Source organism: Rhinatrema bivittatum, chromosome 9 (assembly GCF_901001135.1).
Source record: "Rhinatrema bivittatum chromosome 9, aRhiBiv1.1, whole genome shotgun sequence".
Lineage (NCBI taxonomy): Eukaryota > Metazoa > Chordata > Amphibia > Gymnophiona > Rhinatrematidae > Rhinatrema > Rhinatrema bivittatum.
The window spans coordinates 213,235,982-213,255,724 of NC_042623.1; the positions used below are offsets into that span (position 1 = coordinate 213,235,982).

The 19,743-nt window shown below is 43.9% G+C and overlaps 1 protein-coding gene across 1 annotated transcript in view; it reads left to right on the top strand.

The window, feature by feature from the left end:
• Positions 1 to 19,743, top strand: part of MED12L (mediator complex subunit 12L) — a 764,678-nt gene that overhangs the window by 90,738 nt on the left and 654,197 nt on the right. Inside the window, exons 6-11 of the mRNA XM_029616044.1 lie at positions 2,635 to 2,804; positions 4,252 to 4,362; positions 7,028 to 7,297; positions 16,000 to 16,149; positions 17,442 to 17,541; positions 18,856 to 18,992. Of these exons, the coding sequence (XP_029471904.1) occupies positions 2,635 to 2,804; positions 4,252 to 4,362; positions 7,028 to 7,297; positions 16,000 to 16,149; positions 17,442 to 17,541; positions 18,856 to 18,992 (938 nt within the window). The remainder of the gene's footprint in view (positions 1 to 2,634; positions 2,805 to 4,251; positions 4,363 to 7,027; positions 7,298 to 15,999; positions 16,150 to 17,441; positions 17,542 to 18,855; positions 18,993 to 19,743) is intronic.

A 19,743-nucleotide genomic window follows, 5' to 3' on the forward strand; every position in this document is an offset into this window, starting at 1 on the left:
AAATTTATTTAAAAGGGGAAACCAAACGAGGCAGGAAGGGTGGAAAAAAACTTCCTCCTCGGTTATCCAAAGTTTTCCAATGAACCATGGACAATATACTGCAATAAGGCTCGCTGTCTGCTTACTTGTCCCGGATTCTATTGAGAGAGACCCCAGAATCCTAACCCAGGAAAAATACAATAAACTAGGAACATCATAGGGAAATGCTGCCCTTTAGAAGGTTAACTAGGGAAATCCAACTCAAAAATCCATGCTCTGAGATGGTGGTAGGGGTTTATAAAGGCTTTGAACACACCATTTTCTTCTCCCACATGGGGGAGGCCATAACCAAACTCTCTGATCTATCTCCCCAGAATTTGTTTCAAACTGTAGTGTCTTGTCAGGAATCCTATGGTTCTTTACATAGTGATATAGCATTGTCTAGAGCAGGGGTGGACAATTCCAGTCCTCGAGGGCCACAAACCTGTTGAGGTTTTAGGATATCCTAATGAATATGCATGACATAGATTTGCATACAACTGAGGCAGAGTGCATGCAAATCTCTCTCATGCATATTCATTAGGGATATCCTGAAAACCAGACTGGTTTGTGGCCCTCGAGGACCGGAAGTGCCCACCCCTGGTCTAGAGCCAAGGGGCCTTGCAGACAGTAGGGCTAGTGACATAATATATGGTGGTAAATAGTAACCAATTGGCTCACCCAGTCTGCCCAGTTGCTGTCCTCTCTGAATTTTTAAATTATTTTGGGTAGATGAGCATATAAATTGCTTATATTTAAACCAACACCAGCTCCTGCACCTCTATCTTTTACCCAGCATCTATTCCCTGTCCCTACCACTGTCCCCTACATTTGCCCCATGCATGTTTAAATTCTGTAATGGTGCTGGCCTCCACCGCTGCAGGTTGTAGGCCATTCCAGGCATTGTTCTAGACCCCTTTGCTTCTTAGAAACTCCAACATCCAGGGCCCCTCCTATGTCTTACTCCCGAGCTTTGTAATAATCCACAGGCCAACTTAATAAGGTGCTTGTGCATGCAGACCTTACTGCTGATGCAACAAGTTGTTATTTGCGCACAACATGCGAGTATAAAACTGTGCGTCCTGCTTAGCGCTTTCATATGGAAATCCCGTGCAAATGAGGGCATTAAGCATTACTTCCCAATGTAGAGAGGTATGCTGGTCTAATCCAGGTTTTCTTAGTGCTGGAAACTTTTTTTTTTCCTGGTCAGAGATGGAGTAAAGATTTTCCAGCACTGATCCTGTTTTCCTCATACCGGAAATGAAAGAAATGAAAATGAAAATTTAAGCAAAGAGGTGGTCTCAGCGGTAATGTGGTTCTTTCTCTGTCTCTTTTGCACCTGCTCCTGTCTGCCTCCCTCTCTCAGCTCTTTCTCCCCATCTTCCTCGGTGTCTGTCGCTTTCTCCCAATCTCCTCCTCCTCAGGTCTGCTGTAAAAATTTTATAGGCGTTTTATTTATTTGCAGTGAGTTTTTTCACCACTTTAGTTACTGACGATGAGTCAGACTCTTTCCCTCCTCGCTTCCACATTCAGCTGTGGCCCAAATGCATCAGCTGATGCTCCCCTACCCACTTCCTCCCTCACCCCCCCCAAGTTATGTGTGTTCAGCCTGTGGTGAAGGCACAGTTTCACTGCTAATGTATTAGCATAACAGCTTACTGCAATAGGATTTTAAAACAAAAAAAATGTAGTGCACATTTTCATTGCTTAAGCTTTCTGCATCGACCTATCAGTTGGATTATCAAAACTAGGGAGGCTGTTATCTGACTACCCCGGGCTTGTTGATACTAGAATTGTAACCCTAGGCCCTCTGAATAGGGTACCTCAGCCTTCGTAGAAGCCTAACCCAGTTATATGGCCGATGTTAGAGCTGCATACACGTCTCTTTTGTGCATGGATGCCTGTAAAATTACCAAGTGCCCTGGGCACAATTTTGGCTGATCTATTAATCTCTCTAGCTATTTCGGGAAAGTTGCAGGTTCCTCTGCGGACTTTTGGAAAATAAAAAGGTTTTAGTTGCTATGCACAAAATCTTCGTGGTGACAACGGAGTAGTGAGTAGAAGTAAAAATTCTTAAAAAACCAAACCCTGTAAAACATACATTTTTTTTTTTTTAGTTTTTAAAATTTGCTTTAAACCTTGATTGTAAAATAAAACTCTTCAATTGTAGAATATTCTGGCATATACTGCACCTGAAATCTATACAATGGCCTGTTTTGAATGAAGAATTCTGTATTTTTGAAATGCAAATGCAAATTAAATACTTTAGCAAACTACAGGAAATGCACATGCAAAACCCGTTAATACATAATGAGCCTTGTGTTGCCCTTATCATAATGTTTTGAAATGTTTCTATTGGAATCGGTCCATTAATTGCTAATGTGGATTTATTGAAATGGTAAAATAAAAATAAAAAAATTCCACCTCTTACTAACATTATTTACCATAAAATCCACAGTAGAGAGGGTATTAAGTCACAGACTGAAAGGAATAGAACGGTATACTCAAAATAATGAAATCTGTTTCGTCTTAAATATTTGTTTCTAATTGAGATGTTGCGCCTTGAGATATAAAATGTAAAAACGTATTTATTTTTCATTTTTTTCTCTTTCACAGAATGGACCCAGATTTTAACGCGGTATCTTCGAGAACAGCTGGCAAAGATTGCAGAGTTTTACCATGCAACCTCTAACCAAGGCAGCAGCTGTGCAGCAGTACCTCAGGAGGTAGAGCAAGCCATGAAACAGTGGGAGTACAACGAGAAACTGGCATTTTACATGTTTCAGGTAACCCGGCCCCCGAAACCATCAAAACACCAAACTCTCAAGTATTTGAAGGACCGTTATCTTATTTTTACTGGACAGGAATTGATTTTCAAACTTCTGCCTTCCCTTCCCCCCTTTTTTATAAGGGAAATATTGAAGAAATAATAAAAGTAATGAGATCTGCAGCTCCTCCAGCCTTACAGCATACTACCAGTGTTCTTATAAAGCAATTAAAGTATAATCAAGCGAGCGTGGAGAAATGACAAATGTGTCTAACCACGGAGTTAGGTATCTAGGTCTCCGGGTTAGGGAATTGCCTTGGGCACAGCGGCTAAATGTAACCGCCAGGATTACTGTTGTGACTGCTTACCCTTACTATAGCGCCTTTAGGTGTGCTTGGTGCCACACATGAAACATTTTGATGATAAAAAAAGGAATGGGCATTCTGGATGGCGGGATTGGATCAGAGAAAGTAAAAATTAATATATTGTATGTTTTCCAGTGCATAGTTTTGCCCCCAGATATGGTGGGCACAAAATACATAGGTACTTTTTTTTTTTTTTAAACCTCTGTGTCTTGTAGCTAAGTTTCAAAGGGACATTACCCATGCCATTTCTTTCTAAAAATTAGCTTCAAGGTGCTCTGCCATTTAAAAATAAATAAATAAATAAATAAATAAAAATTAATAATAAAAAAAAATTGGTGGCATTCAATGCCAGAGGGTGTGCTATAGCTGGGTTATGTAAAAAAAGGTTTGGACACGTTTCTAGAGGGGAGATCCATTAACAACTGTTAGCTAGAGAGAGAGAAAGCTGGAAGACTGTCATTTCTCATTTCCAGGAATGATCAACCAGGAGTGCATCTTCCCTTTTTGAATCTATTGAGGGTTTCATGGGACCCAGAACGGCCACTGTGGGAGACCTTTCTTGGCCTGATGCAGCATGACACTTCCTAAGTATCTGTGGACCTTCGTAAAATAGTAAACGAAGACAGATAAGACCAAAATGGCCCATCCTGTCTGCTCAGCAAGGTGTTTAGGGGGTAGTAACTGTTGCTTTAAGACGACCTCAGATCTATTTGAATTTATGGAGCAGGAAAAACAAACAAACAACTTTGATCGTCTTCATTCAGAGTATCAAAATTTCTTTCTTGGTTGGCATGGAACATCTGGGTAAGCTACGCTGTCCCACCTAGTGCAGCACTGAGCTCTCAGCTGCAAAAATGCGTTCACTGAAAGACAACCACGCCAAAGTAATTTAAAAAATATATATATTTAGGTTTTATTTTGGGCTTTCCGTCTGATATTCCAGTCTGCATTTGCTTTCCTTTGTCTTGCCGGTTTTCTGTAATTCCTGTTCTGATGTGTGTGGTAAACTACATGGAAGGCTGAGCTGATATATCGCATGGGCCTGTCTTTTCAAATTTACTTGCAAATGTTGTGCTTTTCTTTCTTATTATTTTGGTTTAGGAAGGGATGCTAGAAAGGCACGAATACTTGACCTGGATTCTAGATGTTCTAGAAAAAGTCAGGCCAGTTGACGACGAACTTTTGAAGCTCTTGTTACCGCTAATGCTGCAGGTATGTAATACAGTTTGGGAATTTTGTGGAGTGTTGATAAATGTATTTTCATGCACATTTTATTAAGAAAAAACAAACAACAAAACCCAGAAGAACTTATAGGGTATTGAATCTTTGGAAGAGAGTCCTAAATTATTTCATGTATAGGTTTGCCGCTTGGCTCCGTGTCCTAAAGTAGTGGCTTAATCCAGTCCTGGATTTACCCTTTTGCATGCAGGGACCTTGTAATTTTGGTTTTCTTAGGTAAATCATTGGGACAGTCGGAGTTACAAGTCCCCCCTACTTGCAGCAAGGTAAAACCAGGAATGGATTAGCCTGTTTCAGTGTGACATGGAGCCAGGTAGCAACGCTACTCATAAACTCCCAGCAGCAGTGATCAGATGATACGAATGACCTTAGGTGTACTGAACGAAGCAATCTGATATCAGCATGTGCGATGTCATTTGTGAGGCTTCCAATCTTGATGGGGCCTAGTTGGAGGGGGAGCAGCTCAAAATGTTCTTAACGTTTTCCCACTTCTCTTTTCTGCCTTTAAGAGGTAGATAAGGGGTAGGAGATGTACTAGGAAAAAGGCATTTAAAACATGCCTTTTTTTTTTTGTTCCTAGAAGGAATGTGATACATGCAACAATCATTTTCACTTTAGTATTTTATTTTATTTAGAACTTTTATATACCAACATTCATTTGCATATCACATCGGTTTACAATTAACAGGGACTTTAAGGTTAATTGCCCCACTGCAACTAAATTGGTTTACAGTTAATGTTTTAATTACAACAGTATGAGCTAAGTGGAGACATTTCTGTGAGTTACAAGGACACAACCCTGGGGTTATCGGTATTTTTACCAATTCAAGGAAACTTGCCCCTAGATTCATCAAAATGCTATAATATCTCATGCATAACGCCTGTGGTAAGAGAAAGGGGCGTGTTTAGGGTAATTTTTAGAATTACCACACCATGTGGGAACACAGCGCTTTGCATAGATAATATCGCGTGGTGCAGTAAACTTTTCACACCCCACAATTCTTCCTATTTCGCAGCTTGCAGAGAGAGAGGCTATAAGCTCTTCACTTTATTCAAGTATTTATATGTCTATAGGAGGGCCAGCTAACAGCTCGAGGTGCGGTGTTGGTGGTGAGTTTAGGGTTTAGGAGCCAGTTTTACATGCAGACTAAGATGTATGAACAGCACTGTACACCTCGGTGAAGATTTGACATCATTGAATACAGTGAAGGCCTCCCCAGAGTCTGTCTGTCTGTCTCTCTCATGGGAAAATTAGAAAATAATATTGTGAAATAGTGGAGTAAGAAAGGACAAGTATTAATTTCACAGTCTCAAAGTATTTAAAGCAAAAATAGCAGATACTGATCAGTTTTGTCCAAAATACAAGCATGCTGGGGCAAAACTGGAAGATATTTGTGGCATGCGCTAAGCCCGTGGATGAAACGCATTCTTGAAGGGGTTTGGTTTGATGACTTCATCTCTTTCAGCGTTCAGGGAAGATGCTCAAACCTATTTTGTTCACAGACCCGTCTTAATAGGGAAAAAAGTGATGCTTTTAGCCTGGAGAGAGAGTGAGCCCCTGAGCGTGGGGAGGGAAGATTTTGGCACTGTATTTTCTATCTCAATATGTGTTAACAGCGTAATTGTAATTTGGGGCAGAAAGTATAACAAAAGACGATGTCTATGTAACTTTATATATTGCACATAAGGAACAAATGTGCATCGTTACTGTTTCTGTTTATTTGTTTTCAATAAACCAGTTTAAGCAGAATTAAAACAAAAGTTTTTTTTTTAAATAAATTCTCTAAAGATAACTTTTTAAATTCTTTAGCATCAGTGCTGCTTCTCTCCATTCATATCGATTTTTCAATAAAAAGGGTTGTGTTTTAAAGGAAATTTTTTTTTTAAACCGCCTTAATTAAATTGATTGGAGATACTGGTTCAGAATTTAACACAAGGCTGATGCTGTGCTTTTCTCTGCTCTGGTGGACTGTGGCTCTGATCTCTGAGCCAGGAGTCCCAGTGGTACTAGCACACCACGGACGGTTCTGGAGGGGGAACCCGGACCTTCCGGCAGCAGAGAAAGGGGGATTCCTCAATGCCTCTCTCCATGCCTTCCACCTGTAGGCTGCGTTTCTTGTCTGCCTGTATCAGAAGCAGCCAGGACCGAAGTCCTTTTCAAAGTAGCACTTCCAGTCGTTGACTCTGCTGCTCTGTTGGCGGTATTTGTGCATGGGGGTCGGGTTATGTAGCCTGGGCAGCCGTGCTAAAGCTGAAGGTTTTCTTAACTTTCAGATTTGGATCCTAGAAGTAGTTGAGGCATTACAAATGCAACTTGACCGAATCTGTAATGCTGATTAGCTCGACGTTGACTAGGGAAAGTCGCCGCCTACTAGAGGTGATAAGCAGCTCAAACGTTGGCTGAGCCGTGCCCAGTCATACTCTCATTCGATAGGTTCGTGCTCCAGATCCCAACTTTCCCTAGCACCTCCCATCCTGATCACTTGACAGGATGAATGAGGCTTCCTTTATCCAGGCTGCCGCTTTAAAGCCTCCCCCCTACTTTAATTGTCACCGATTAAGTTGATATTTAACAAACTGAAATTGAGCAATGGCTGACCTTGGAGAAATGCTTGTTGTTGCAATTTTTGTATTCCAGCATTCGGAAGAGTTTGTTCAGTCCACTTACCTGTCTCGCCGCCTCGCTTACTTTTGTGCCAGACGCCTCTCCTTGCTGCTAAGCGACGGTCCTAGCCTGTTGCCTGCACATTCGCCACATATGATGATTGGGTCAAATAATCCAGCTCTGGCGGCCCCCAGCCCCACCACCAGTGCTCCTGTAGTAAGTCCTGTACAGCTGGCCTGCTCCGATTTCCATTCCTGCCCTCAACACCGTCCATTGGTTTATGGACTTAGTTGCATGCTGCAGGCAAGTAAAATAGTTTTAAGTGTCTTTTTATATATAACAAGTGCATAGATTTATGGTGTTGATATTTTCATGAGTCTTTCTTTTTTAACTGAGTGATCTGTTCAATTACATTCTTTTTTTTTTTTCCCTTTTCCATTTCTATTAAAAGTTTTTAAAGGGACAATGTTCTACCTTCTAAGCACCTTCTCTTCATTTGAATTTTGTACTTACTAAGGTAAGTAGACAGAGTGTGTGGTTTTGATTTTTAGGCTTAAAAATAGTTTGAGCAGATGACAAAAAAAAGACACATTGCTTTGAATGCGCTGAAACCAGTGCAAACTCAGAGCTGAAAGTAATTTCATATCTAAAAAAAGAAACCCCAAATAAGTGTATTAGTTCGATGTCCATTCTTCATTAAAAACTATCTTAAGAGTTGATTCTGTCTACTAAACTTAGAAAATGCAAACCTTATTGGAGAGAAGATGAGTGCTTTGGGTGCGGGGGGACTGAGAGGACGAGGTTATGACAGCTCATTAAAGAGTTTTTGTGGGTTAACTTTCAGAACTGTGCGGGCAGGTGCACAGCCTGAAGGTGCTCTTCCCGGCAGATTTTGTACCAGTTCTGAGGAAAAGTAGAAGCCGACTCCCTCTCTGAAAATTAGCCAGGCAAGAAGTACCCGCAGAGAGGCTTTTCTTCTGTGGGCACTTTTTTCAGCCAAAAAATAAAAAAGCACACGTAGTGTTTGAAAATGGAAACCCAAGCGTTGTTGCCTTCTGTTGCCTTTCCCCAGCTTGGGAGGGCCTCCACGTGAATGTGGGGAAGAGCACATTTGTACAGCAATGCCGGGACCAGCTGACTCTGTGCCCGGGGCAGATATTCAGAATTACTTCCTTCCCCTCCCTCCCCACACTGGCTGCTTTGACTCAATGCTGTGTCCTTTAGTGGCAAAGGAAGAGCTCGCCCCTCTGGTGGTGGCAACTCCAGCAATCCCCCTCCATCCTTTTGTCCAGCAGCCCCGTTCTCTACCCCCTGCTTTCCCCTCTCCCCCCAATCCATTCTGTGCCCTGCATCCTCTTCTTTCTCCCCATTCCTTCTTTTTATCCCTCCACCACCACTCGCCCGGGTCCCCTTCTTTCCCTCCCCCCTTCTTGTTCTGCATCCTCCTTAGACCTCTCCCCCTCTCTAATCTGCATTCTCCTTTCCCTCCTCTAACTCACAACTTGTTCTGCATCCTCCTCCTCCTCCCCCCACTCCACTCCTTGTCCAAGAGCATCCCTCCTCTCTCTCCCACCCACCCGGCCCCTGCCCAGCAGTATTCCCTCTCCTCCATCCACTGCCAGACAGTAGGAGTCATCTCTCATCCATCCTTTCTCGCTCCTCCCTCCCATGCTCCTCCAGCTGCAATGCTGTGCAGATCTTTGTGCAGGGGCAGCAGCATTAGATGCAGAAACTTAAAATCCGCATAGGGCTTGTGAGTCATCACATACAGGCAGGCCCTGAGGCAGCCCCGACCCTTCTCCCACATGGTATCCTGTAACCCTGAGTGGCTGGGAGACCCCAGGACGGGTTGGGGAACCCCTTTCTGAGGTTCTTCAGTGTTAACTTTATAAACTTCCTCCCCAATGAATTTTTCAGGCCCACAGGCAGCCCTGAAATTTTAATAATTAAACTCAATAATCATTGTGTTACGACCATAGCCTTTCCCAGAACAATCCTATAAAATCACATAATTGACATAACAAAATATTTATATATTTGTGTGTGTGTGTGTATATATATATATATAAAAACTTTGTTTTGTGTGTGTGTGTGTATATATATATATATATATATTTATTTATTTATCTATCTATCTATCGAGTTTTATATACCGTCCGGTTTTGCCATCACAACTGTGCCCTGCATCCTCTTCTTTCTCCCCACACTGTTAAATATTAAACTTTGGTTGACACATACACATATATGTTTTAATGACTGATAACTTTATTAAGCATATGAATTTTTGTTCACTCTGTTAAACATCAAAACTTTGTAAACCGTTGTGATGGCGAAACCGGACGGTATATAAAACTCGATAAATAAATATATATATGTGTGTGTGTTAAATATATATATATATATTTATTTATTTATTTTTTTTTTTTACTCAAATTTCAGAAATCATATCACAATTCCTGATGAATATGTCATCTTTGATTTTTGGAGATAGACTGCAAAAAAACAAAAATCTCAAGAAATACCTAAATTTATCAATTAAAAGAAATTCATACTACATTGGTTGAAGGTAATCCCTGAAATGTCTGTCTGGGCTGAATTGGTACTTTCTCCCATTATTATTCACCATAGGAAAAAATTCAGATTACTTTCTAAAGTAACTTAAAACCCTGTAAAAAGTAGGGATGTGCATTCGTTTTTCATGAATTAGACAATGTCAACAATATTGTCTAATTCATCATGGTTCGGTAGCGCCAATATATGAAGCGATTTTTGCTGAAATTTCAGCAAAATTCGTATTTCATGTTAGTGCGCACTAACGGAGTTACTGTTAGTGCGCACTAACGGAGTTACTGTTAGTGCGCACTAACGGAGTTACTGCGCACTGCACATCTCTTAGTGCGAGTAATAATAATTAGTGCGCACTGTTTTTTAGCTAACTCCTCTGAATTGATACTTTTTAATTTTTAAGTAGCATTTTTTAGTGTGCACTAACATTAGTTACAGCGCACTACTACGTACTTAGTAAGTTCTATTAGGGCGCACTAACTAACCTGTTACTGTGCACTAACGGGCCTTAATGCACATTAACATCTAGCTAATGCACACTGTCTCGTTCGGTGTACTGCGCACTAATGCGGAGATAGTGCGCACTAACTGGTTATTAGTGGGCACTAACGCACTTCGTCGAAAATTGCCGAAAAAAAAGAACCGTGGGAAACTGAAATTTTCCACGGAGCGCCCAATCCGAAGCCCAAACCGATATGTTTAAACAAAGCACATCTCTAGTAAAAAGTCACTCGGTGCCTATATAGCAAACCTGCCTTGCCAAAAACGTACGCTCTGAAACAGCAACAACCCTGTATGAAAAGGCAACACTGCAAATATTCCACCTGGCTCTAAAACACCAATACATCTTCTAATGGGAGGACAGAACAAGCTGGACTTCTACAGATCCCAACACACGAGCAGAGTGGCTCACCTCCGTCACATGTACAGGACAAGGGATCATAAAGCAGAAATATGCAGACAAAAACTGAATTCTTCTTTAATCTCCCTTCCCCTCCCCCTCTCCCCTTCCTGTTCCCTACAGATAGGAGGGGAGGGGGTGGTAAGAGAAGATGAGGTGCTGGATTAGGAAGCAGAGGGCTCTTCTGTGCTTTGCACTGTCTGCTCCAGGCTCATCTCCCCTCTACCCCAACATACTTGCCTGTTACCTAGGAGGGGTGGGGCAAGAAGCAGAGCTATTCTCTGTCTTAGAGGCTTAGGGCAGTGGTCAATAAAGTCATGGTGGTTGGGGAGGGGGCAGAGCTTTATTTGCTTTTGTCTATCCATAAAAGCAGCTCTGCTGACGACTCCCCTTTGTGCTTGACACCAGGGCAGCTGCCCCCCCCTCACTGCCACCACCCCCCCCCATCCTGGCCCCAGCATACAGTTGAGCAGTTTTCAAAAAAGTCTTTTTACCCAGACAAATGGCTCCTGAAAACTGCTTTAGGGTGGTGGTCACTAAGGACCTGACTCATACCTTGTGGTTTTTTAAATAATTGCTACTGTTATGGTTTTGTAAACTAGAAAAGGTTCCTAATTGGGAGGTATGATGGGGGTAGGGAGGGAGGGAGAGGAAGAAGATTTAAATTGGCCTTCAGATTTTTGACATAACTGAAAATCTTCAGTGCAGCCCGTAATTATGATCACGCACAGGGTGTGACAGCATGGCACACCCACACAAGTATAAAACGTAACATAGAAGAGGGAAGAGGGCACCGCCATAGCCTGCCAAAAGCAGAATTTGCCTGTTCACATGACTCGTATCTTGTTTTTGGATCTTAATGTTGCTGTCTTTATGCCAACACAAATAGAAAGATTCGAAAAAGAAAATCGAGCAGAGAGGTGGGGAGAAGTGGTGCTATTGCGAGGCTGACGTCATGCATGTGCAGGCTGCAGACTCAGTCCCGCTGTCCTATTGAAGGGACCTTGCTGGTCCCAAGTGTTACTCTCGCAAAAGCATTTGTTAGTGAAGATGGTGCCTTGACTCAAGTACTCTATTGATTTTCTTTTAAACGATTAATTTCTGTTTTCCCTGATAGTGGTGCTGAGAGAGGTTAGGTCCCACCCTGCCTGCTTGTGGATGAGCAGCACCGGTTCTGCACACCCTGGCAGCGAGTCCAGACCTTGCTGGTGCGGGGTTTCTGATGAGCGCTGTGGAGTGCTGCAGTGTTAGCAAGCTACGTGCAGAGAGATTTCAGATCAGATCTCAAACTAGGCCTTTCAGTTAGCTGGTTTTTTGGATCTCCGTTTTGACCAGAGTTTCACTAGATTGGAGTGAATCAGTGAGGAGCTTGATTTTTAGACCTGTAAAATGCTTGAAGAAAAATGTTAATTTCTCTTACGTAAATTAAAATAGGTTGTATTGAAGATGAAGTTAAAAAAAAACACACTTATTTCTCAGATGTTTTTTTTCCCTTGAATTGTAGCTGAATGTTTTCTGTAAAATAGTTATTTCCTGGAACAATATGAGAAGGAAATTGTAGTGTTAAGAACAAAAGTTTTGTAATGAGCACCTGTTTCTTGGAGGTTGAATGCTAATAATTGGTTTGTGAACTGGAAACTGATTTGAAACTGGCAGGGGGCTTTTGCAGGTCTCGCAATATTTTATTTTTTGGGATGGCAACCTTGAGAATCGTGAGACTGCTTTGGGAGTTCTGGATGTCTTTGCTCCTTTTAGCTCAGGCCTGTTTGGAGTTTGTTTGCTGTGCTGTCGAATTGTTTTTACAGCTGGAAGAGTGCCTCATATCTCACTTTTCAGTCGCAGAAAGCGCTCAATCGAGCTGTGGTTTTTTTTTTTTTAGGGTTGATGCACATAAGAACACGTGGTGGTGAGGGGTCGTGCAGGGAATATCTCACCATGGCACTGTTACGCTTGGGCTCTGGTCAGGAGGCGTGAACACCACCCAGCAGGGTGGCTCCAGGTGGAGAGAGACAGGAAGCTAGAAACAGTGTCTGGTTCCAGGCTGGGTCAAGGCAGGCAGCAATAAGCAGTGTCTAGTTCAGGCTGGGTCAGAGCAGGCGGCAAGGAGCAGAGTCTAAGTTCAGGCTGGGTCAGGGCAGGCGGCAATGAGCAGAGTCTAAGTTCAGGCTGGGTCAGGGCACGGCAGGTCAGAAGGCCCGTAGGCCACACACACACAGAAGGCCCGTAGGCCACACACCATAAGCGGGGCAAGGCAGGTCAGAAGGCCCGTAGGCTCCACACACACAGACAGAAGGCCCGTAGGCCACACACCATAAGCAGAGCAGGGCAGGTCAGAAGGCCCGTAGGCCACACACACACACAGAAGGCCCGTAGGCCACACACCGTAAGCAGAGCAAGCAGGTCAGAAGGCCCGTAGGCCAGGTGAGAACTACGAGGAAGGAGGCCCGAAGGCCGCGCAAGGCAAGGCAAGGAAAGGCCCGAAGGCCACGCAGGGCAAGGCAAGGAAAGGCCCGAAGGCCGCGCAAGGCTAGAGCAGGGAGCCCAGGTGAGCTCAATGCCAAAGCACCGAGGCAACTGTCAGGCAGGGTTATAAGGACACACCCAGAGCACAGAGTGGACAGATAAGATGGACTGGGCCTGTCCGGAAAGCCAGCACTAGAGGGACCCCTGGTGGTGAGGCGGTTGCACTGCAGCCAAAACTGTAACAGTACCCCCTCCTCAAGGCCTCCCCCTCCTCCTGGGTCCCATCTTAGCAGGGGGTACTCAAAGATGAGATCTGGCCCCTCCGAGGGCAACAACAGCTGGAGCAATTCAACAGGCTCAGATGGCTGAGTTAGAAAGTCTGTTAGTGGTACCGGTTTGAGCTCCTCCGGGGGTGGCAGCAGGACCGGTTTAGCAGGCTCTTCTCGGGGTAGTGCAGCAGGTTCGGGCCCCTCTCGGGATGAAACAGCAGGCTGGAACACCTCTCCGGGCGTTGTAGCAGTATCGGACCCCTCTCGGGGCGATGAAGCAGGCTTGGCCCCCTCTCGGGGCGATGCAGCAGGCTTGGCCCCCTCTCGGGGCGATGCAGCAGGCTTGGCCCCCTCTTGGGGCGATGCAGCAGGCTTGGCCCCCTCTTGGGGCGATGCAGCAGGCTTGGTCCCCTCCTGGGGCGACGCAGCAGGCTTGGCCCCCTCTTGGGGCGACGCAGCAGGCTTGGCCCCCTCTTGGGGCGATGCAGCAGGCTTGGCCCCCTCTTGGGGCGATGCAGCAGGCTTGGCCCCCTCCTGGGGTAATGCAGCAGGCTTGGCCCCCCCCTGGGGTGATGAAACAGGCTCAGATGGCAGAGCAGCAAGGTTTGAAGCAGTGCACATAGAAGACTCAAGTAGCACTGCTGTGGGCTTGATACCTCGAGCCACACTCTGAGGCTCCTTATTTTGTTTCTGGAGGAGCAGTTTAGAGAAGGCACAGGCAGTTCTAGGACGTCTAGGGAATGTGCTCATTAGTGTCTCAACAGCAGCTGTGGGCAGCAGAGCCCTGCTAGAGTTAATCAACTCTCTCCGTTTGAGAGAAACCTGTTCCTGAGGCTCTAGCACTGGTGTCACAGAAGCCTTCTTGGCCAGGTAAGTCCTGGGTTTTTCTATCCACAAACTGCCAGCAAAAATGTCTGTTTTAGTTGAGCCAGAAACAGAATACTGGTTAGGAGAGCTGATAGCTTTTTTTAATGGCACAGCTGGTCCTAGAGCAGAACACCGGCGGCAGGGTTTGCCTGGTGGTAACAAACACGGAAGACAGGAGCATTTCCACCACCCTGGTTTAGGAGCCAGACAGTTCAAACATTCCTGATAGACAGAGACATTTTTCTTGTTGCAATTATTGCATGACCAGTGTTCCTGACCAACAAGTTCACAGGCTAGACAGTTCTGATAGCTTGGATAATTCAAAGTCTGACAGGAATTGCAGGTATAAAACTTTAAAGAAGGAGGCATCTTGAATTAGTGAAAAAGTTGACTCACCGGCAGGACACAGACCTATCTCTTCCCCTGGAAATTTGATGGCTTCGGCATACTGTTACGCTTGGGCTCCGGTCAGGAGGCGTGAACACCACCCAGCAGGGTGGCTCCAGGTGGAGAGAGACAGGAAGCTAGAAACAGTGTCTGGTTCCAGGCTGGGTCAAGGCAGGCAGCAATAAGCAGTGTCTAGTTCAGGCTGGGTCAGAGCAGGCGGCAAGGAGCAGAGTCTAAGTTCAGGCTGGGTCAGGGCAGGCGGCAATGAGCAGAGTCTAAGTTCAGGCTGGGTCAGGGCACAGTAAGCAGGGCAAGGCAGGTCAGAAGGCCCGTAGGCCACACACACACAGAAGGCCCGTAGGCCACACACCATAAGCGGGGCAAGGCAGGTCAGAAGGCCCGTAGGCTCCACACACACAGACAGAAGGCCCGTAGGCCACACACCATAAGCAGAGCAGGGCAGGTCAGAAGGCCCGTAGGCCACACACACACAGAAGGCCCGTAGGCCACACACCGTAAGCAGAGCAAGCAGGTCAGAAGGCCCGTAGGCCAGGTGAGAACTACGAGGAAGGAGGCCCGAAGGCCGCGCAAGGCAAGGCAAGGAAAGGCCCGAAGGCCGCGCAAGGCAAGGAAAGGCCCGAAGGCCGCGCAAGGCTAGAGCAGGGAGCCCAGGTGAGCTCGATGCCGAAGCACCGAGGCAACTGTCAGGCAGGGTTATAAGGACACACCCAGAGCACAGAGTGGACAGATAAGATGGACTGGGCCTGTCCGGAAAGCCAGCACTAGAGGGACCCCTGGTGGTGAGGCGGTTGCACTGCAGCCAAAACTGTAACAGGCACAGGTTGAATGAATCGGGACCTTGGTGAAACAGCCTTTCAGCAGTGTTCATACAGTGCAGAGGGAAAATACTTTTCTTTTTCTGTGCGAACAATGCATCCATTTGTATTTCTCAGCATTGTTCTAATGTTTCCCATCTGCCTCTGATGGATCATCTCTGCAGCATATGGTTTTGTTTGCAGATTTGAACTTTACCCTAATAGTGATTAATGTAGAACAGGTAATTTTAATATTATGGTATTTCTTACTCTAATGGGATTTGAATTTTTTATTTTTTTTTCACAACCATTTGCTTGCTTTAAGTGATTTTCACTGCTTGTATTAAGGTGCTCTTTTTTATTTAAAGGTTACCCATGTGAGGATCCCCTCTCCTATGCCAGTAGCTATGTGCTTCAAGGGGGGCAGTCGAGGACATTTTATAGAAAAGCAGTTATCTTGGTGGTGGAGCTTGCTAACAAGAAGGACTATTACTTTTTGATAGAACACTGCACAAGTGGCAAAATCCAGTGATTACTCCAATGTCCAGTGGATCTTGCTGCTGATTGGCCAGTGGAAATGGTTCATCTTCTAATTTACATTAAAGAGACTATGTTCCTTTTGTTAAGGCATTGCCCAGTGAATGGTATTTCGATTCTGTTACGTCTTTTTTTTTTTCCTGAGAAAAAAATATTCTTTAACTATTCTTGTGGTTTTGTTTTTTGCATTGTTCCTTGCAGACTGTAACTCTTTGCTGTCCAAGTGCCTTGGTGTGGAATTATTCCACAAACGAAAATAAGAATATGAATCCAGGCTCGCCCCTGGATTTACTTCAGATAGCTCCATCTAGTTTACCAATGCCAGGTGGAAACTCGGCATTCAATCAGCAGGTGGGTTTTACTTTTCATTTGCAGCGGTTTCTAAAGCTGTGTTTCTGTGGGCCAAGGGAGATGCAAGATTGGATGAAAATAAATGCAGTTTTGAATCTGTGAACTTAGTGCTGCTTTTTGAAATACAACTCCATAGGACATTATATAATTTAATGCAATTTATGATGGTAATTTTCCTTGAAGTAGGGGGGTTTGGAAGGCTCTGCTGATTGGCAGAGGTTTTTACATAAATGCCCTCTAGGTCAGTGGTTCAGATCTGCCTTGGATCAGTCAGTAGTGACTGAAAATCCATTACTTTTTCCGAATGCTGTTTTGTAGCCTATGAGAAATCCAATTGGTGGTTTCTGCCCAATTTTCACTGACCAATCGCAAAACACAAACCGTTTTTTTGCGAATGATTTGCACAGACCCTGAGATAAAATTAGCCTTGCAGCTTTTGAGATGGTCCCTCTAGTGCAAGATTGAGTTACACCGGCATGGTAATGTGGGGAAACGTGCAGTGCTGTCCCTGTTTTGTAGACTGATAACTTGACAGCACTGGAAACCAAAGTTCTCCATCTTCATTCTTTATTGGGCCTGGCAGTTTCCTCCTCTGCTTCTTTGGGACTTTTGCAACTCAGTTGGAACCAGGGGGTGGGGTCTGGCACCATTAAGCCTTGATCCACAACTACCTGGGATTTTGCCCTGTTTTTATATCACCGCCCCCCCCTCCCCTCCCCAATCATTTGGCACTGTCATTTTTGGTGGCCATGCACATAGGGCTCCTCCAGAATCCTGCAATCATGATCCTTAACTCTGGCCACTAGGTGTCACCATTGGGCAATGATTGGTATCCGCTGCTCTCGCTGCCTTCACGGCATCCCTAACCCCTAGAAGCAGAAGAGAGGCCCCGAGAATCGAGCATGCAGCTCTGGCACTTTCCATTATATAGATTTTTATATTCTGCTTTTCGCACTTTTTCAGTGCTTCAAAATGGATTGCATTCAGGCACTATAGGTATTTCCCTATCCCCAGAGGGCTTACAGTCTAACTTTGTACCTGAGGCAATGGAGGGTAAAGTGCCTTATAGATCTAAAATGAAACAGATTTGTTGAATCTGCCAGTACTAATATATTAGGATTCTGGAAGCCAATGCTTTATTCAGTTTCATACTTAGAGGTGTGTCAGTTTAGCTGAAGCTGCAGCTTTGTGACATATTGGACTGCGCTGTGCGATACTGCCTGTTCGTGTGGAAGATGTTAGAATGCTCTAGGAAATGAGTTTTAATGATTTATATATAATATTATCTCAAGGTTCGGGCAAAGATTTATGAGGTGGAACAGCAAATAAAGCAAAGAGGACGGGCCGTGGAGGTGCGGTGGTCTTTTGATAAGTGCCAGGAGTCGACTGCAGGTAAAGACGTTAGAAATGTAAAGTGATTGTGTTAGTGGCAGCTTTTCTTTCTTGTTGGTCTAAGTCAACTGAGGGCCTCCCTTGGTCCAGAGTGCTGCTTGAATTTCCCCATCTCATGCGTTACCCCTTTCTTGGGTAATCTCCTGAAAATATTGTTCTAGAAGAAGACCTTTCTTTGACAGTACTGTTATGTGTGCTGAAGGGAGAGGGGGGCCTTTCCTTCCCTTCTATCGCAGGAGTTCCCCGGAAGATGAGCTTTTGAGAAATGCTGCACAGCAATAACCTCTAAAGCATTCAAATTTCCTCACCTTCTCATTTGTTTTCTTTAAGGGGATCCCCATCCCCACAACAAAGCAACAGCTGTAGAGTTCTGGTCATTTCATCTTCAGGCTGTTGTGTGTTGCGAGGTTTAGTTTATGGCAATCTTAGTAGAGCAGGGTCTCTTGAGTTGTAAGGCTGCATTTAGTGCTCCTTTTTTATTTAAAGTACCGAAACAGCAAGGAGAATGATATTGTGTACATTTATAGGAATTAGTTTTCAAGACCACATTTGGTAAATTTTGGTTTACAGCAATAATTTTAAAATTGCATTTGGGCAGTCACCGTTCTTGCCTGTATCCTATGGCGGTAATGTTACAGTTGTTGCCAAAGGCTACAAGAGGTAGTACCAAAAGAATGCCTTAAGCAGGAAGGCTATAACATGACTGCCAAAATATGTTTAGGGCTTGATTTCTTTCCTTTTATGATGAGAACTTTCTACCCATAAACTCTTTCTTGTTGCCTCTCGTGCCCTGTGACTCATCTTTGCAGTGAGACCTCCCTCTCCCACCCACAGCAGTCAGCACTCCTTGTGACCCCTTTCCCCATTCACATGTGAGACCTTCCCATTCATTTGGGTTGTTAATGGATTTTTTATTTTTTTTTTTTGCGTTTTGGAGTTCTTTTGGTGCTGTTGTCCTTCACCTAGTGTTGCAGTTTTTCTTTTCTTTTCAATGTAATTTTGCTGTGTATTTATGTGTTGCACATTTCTTATAATTTAAATTACTTTTTTGGTCAAGCCTATTCAAATCATAGTAAAAGTAGAGGTAATATATTGTCAAACTTCAAGCATCACACATTGCAATATATATATATATATATATATATTTAATTTTTTGTTTTGCTGCTCACTGGATCCTTAGTTTAATATTTTTTCAATGCAAATATTTGAGAAATTTTATTTTTAAATATTAAAACATGTTGCTGGTTCTTTGATTGTAAGTTTCACAGTTTTCAAAGAAATTCTTCTGGTGTAACTGGTTCTCATTCTTTCTAGGTGTTACTATCAGTAGAGTTTTGCACACGTTGGAAGTCTTGGATCGACACTGCTTTGACAGATCGGATTCCAGCAATTCAATGGAGATGCTGTATCACAAGATTTTCTGGCCAAACCAGACCAAGGATAGCCAGGAGGTAATGAATATCTAGAAAAATATATTGATACACAGAAGGTGGTGCCCACCATCTCAGCTGATCATTTTATTTTCCGTTTTGTGATACTGGGACCCTACTTGATCTCAGAAATGTTTCCCATTGCGAAAGATGCTCTGTACTTGTCATGCTTTCTTAATTTTGATACCATTTTTTTATGCACACCATTTTCAGAAAAAGTCCACCTGCTTGTTCACTTGCTGTAAGTGTTCACACAGTGGCAATGGGCACCAGTATGAGTGTTTGTCCCCATGGTGGTAATGAAGCAGGCAGCTATCAGCCTGGGAGCCTAAGATGTGCAACTGTTCAGATTTAAAAGAACTGGAGTTTCTGAAGGGGGAATAAAAAGGACTTGGCATGGATTCATTGGAACTTGTCCAATCAGGCTAGCTTGATGAGGAAAATAGAGATGATATATACTTTGATTCTTCCGGAGCATTGATACTTTTTAGCTCATAGGTACTTGTACAAATATGTGTACAGAAGAACATAAGAAATTGCCATGCTGGGTCAGACCAAGGGCCCATCAAGCCCAGCAGCCTGTTTCTAACAGAGGCCAAACTAGGCCACAAGTACCTGGCAAGTACCCAAACACCAAGGTCATCCCATGCTACTGATGCCAGTAATAGCAGAGACTATTCCCTAATTCAACTTGATTAATAGCAGTTAATGGACTTCTCCAAGAACTTATCCAAACCTTTTTAAAATCCTGATACACTAACTGCACTAACCA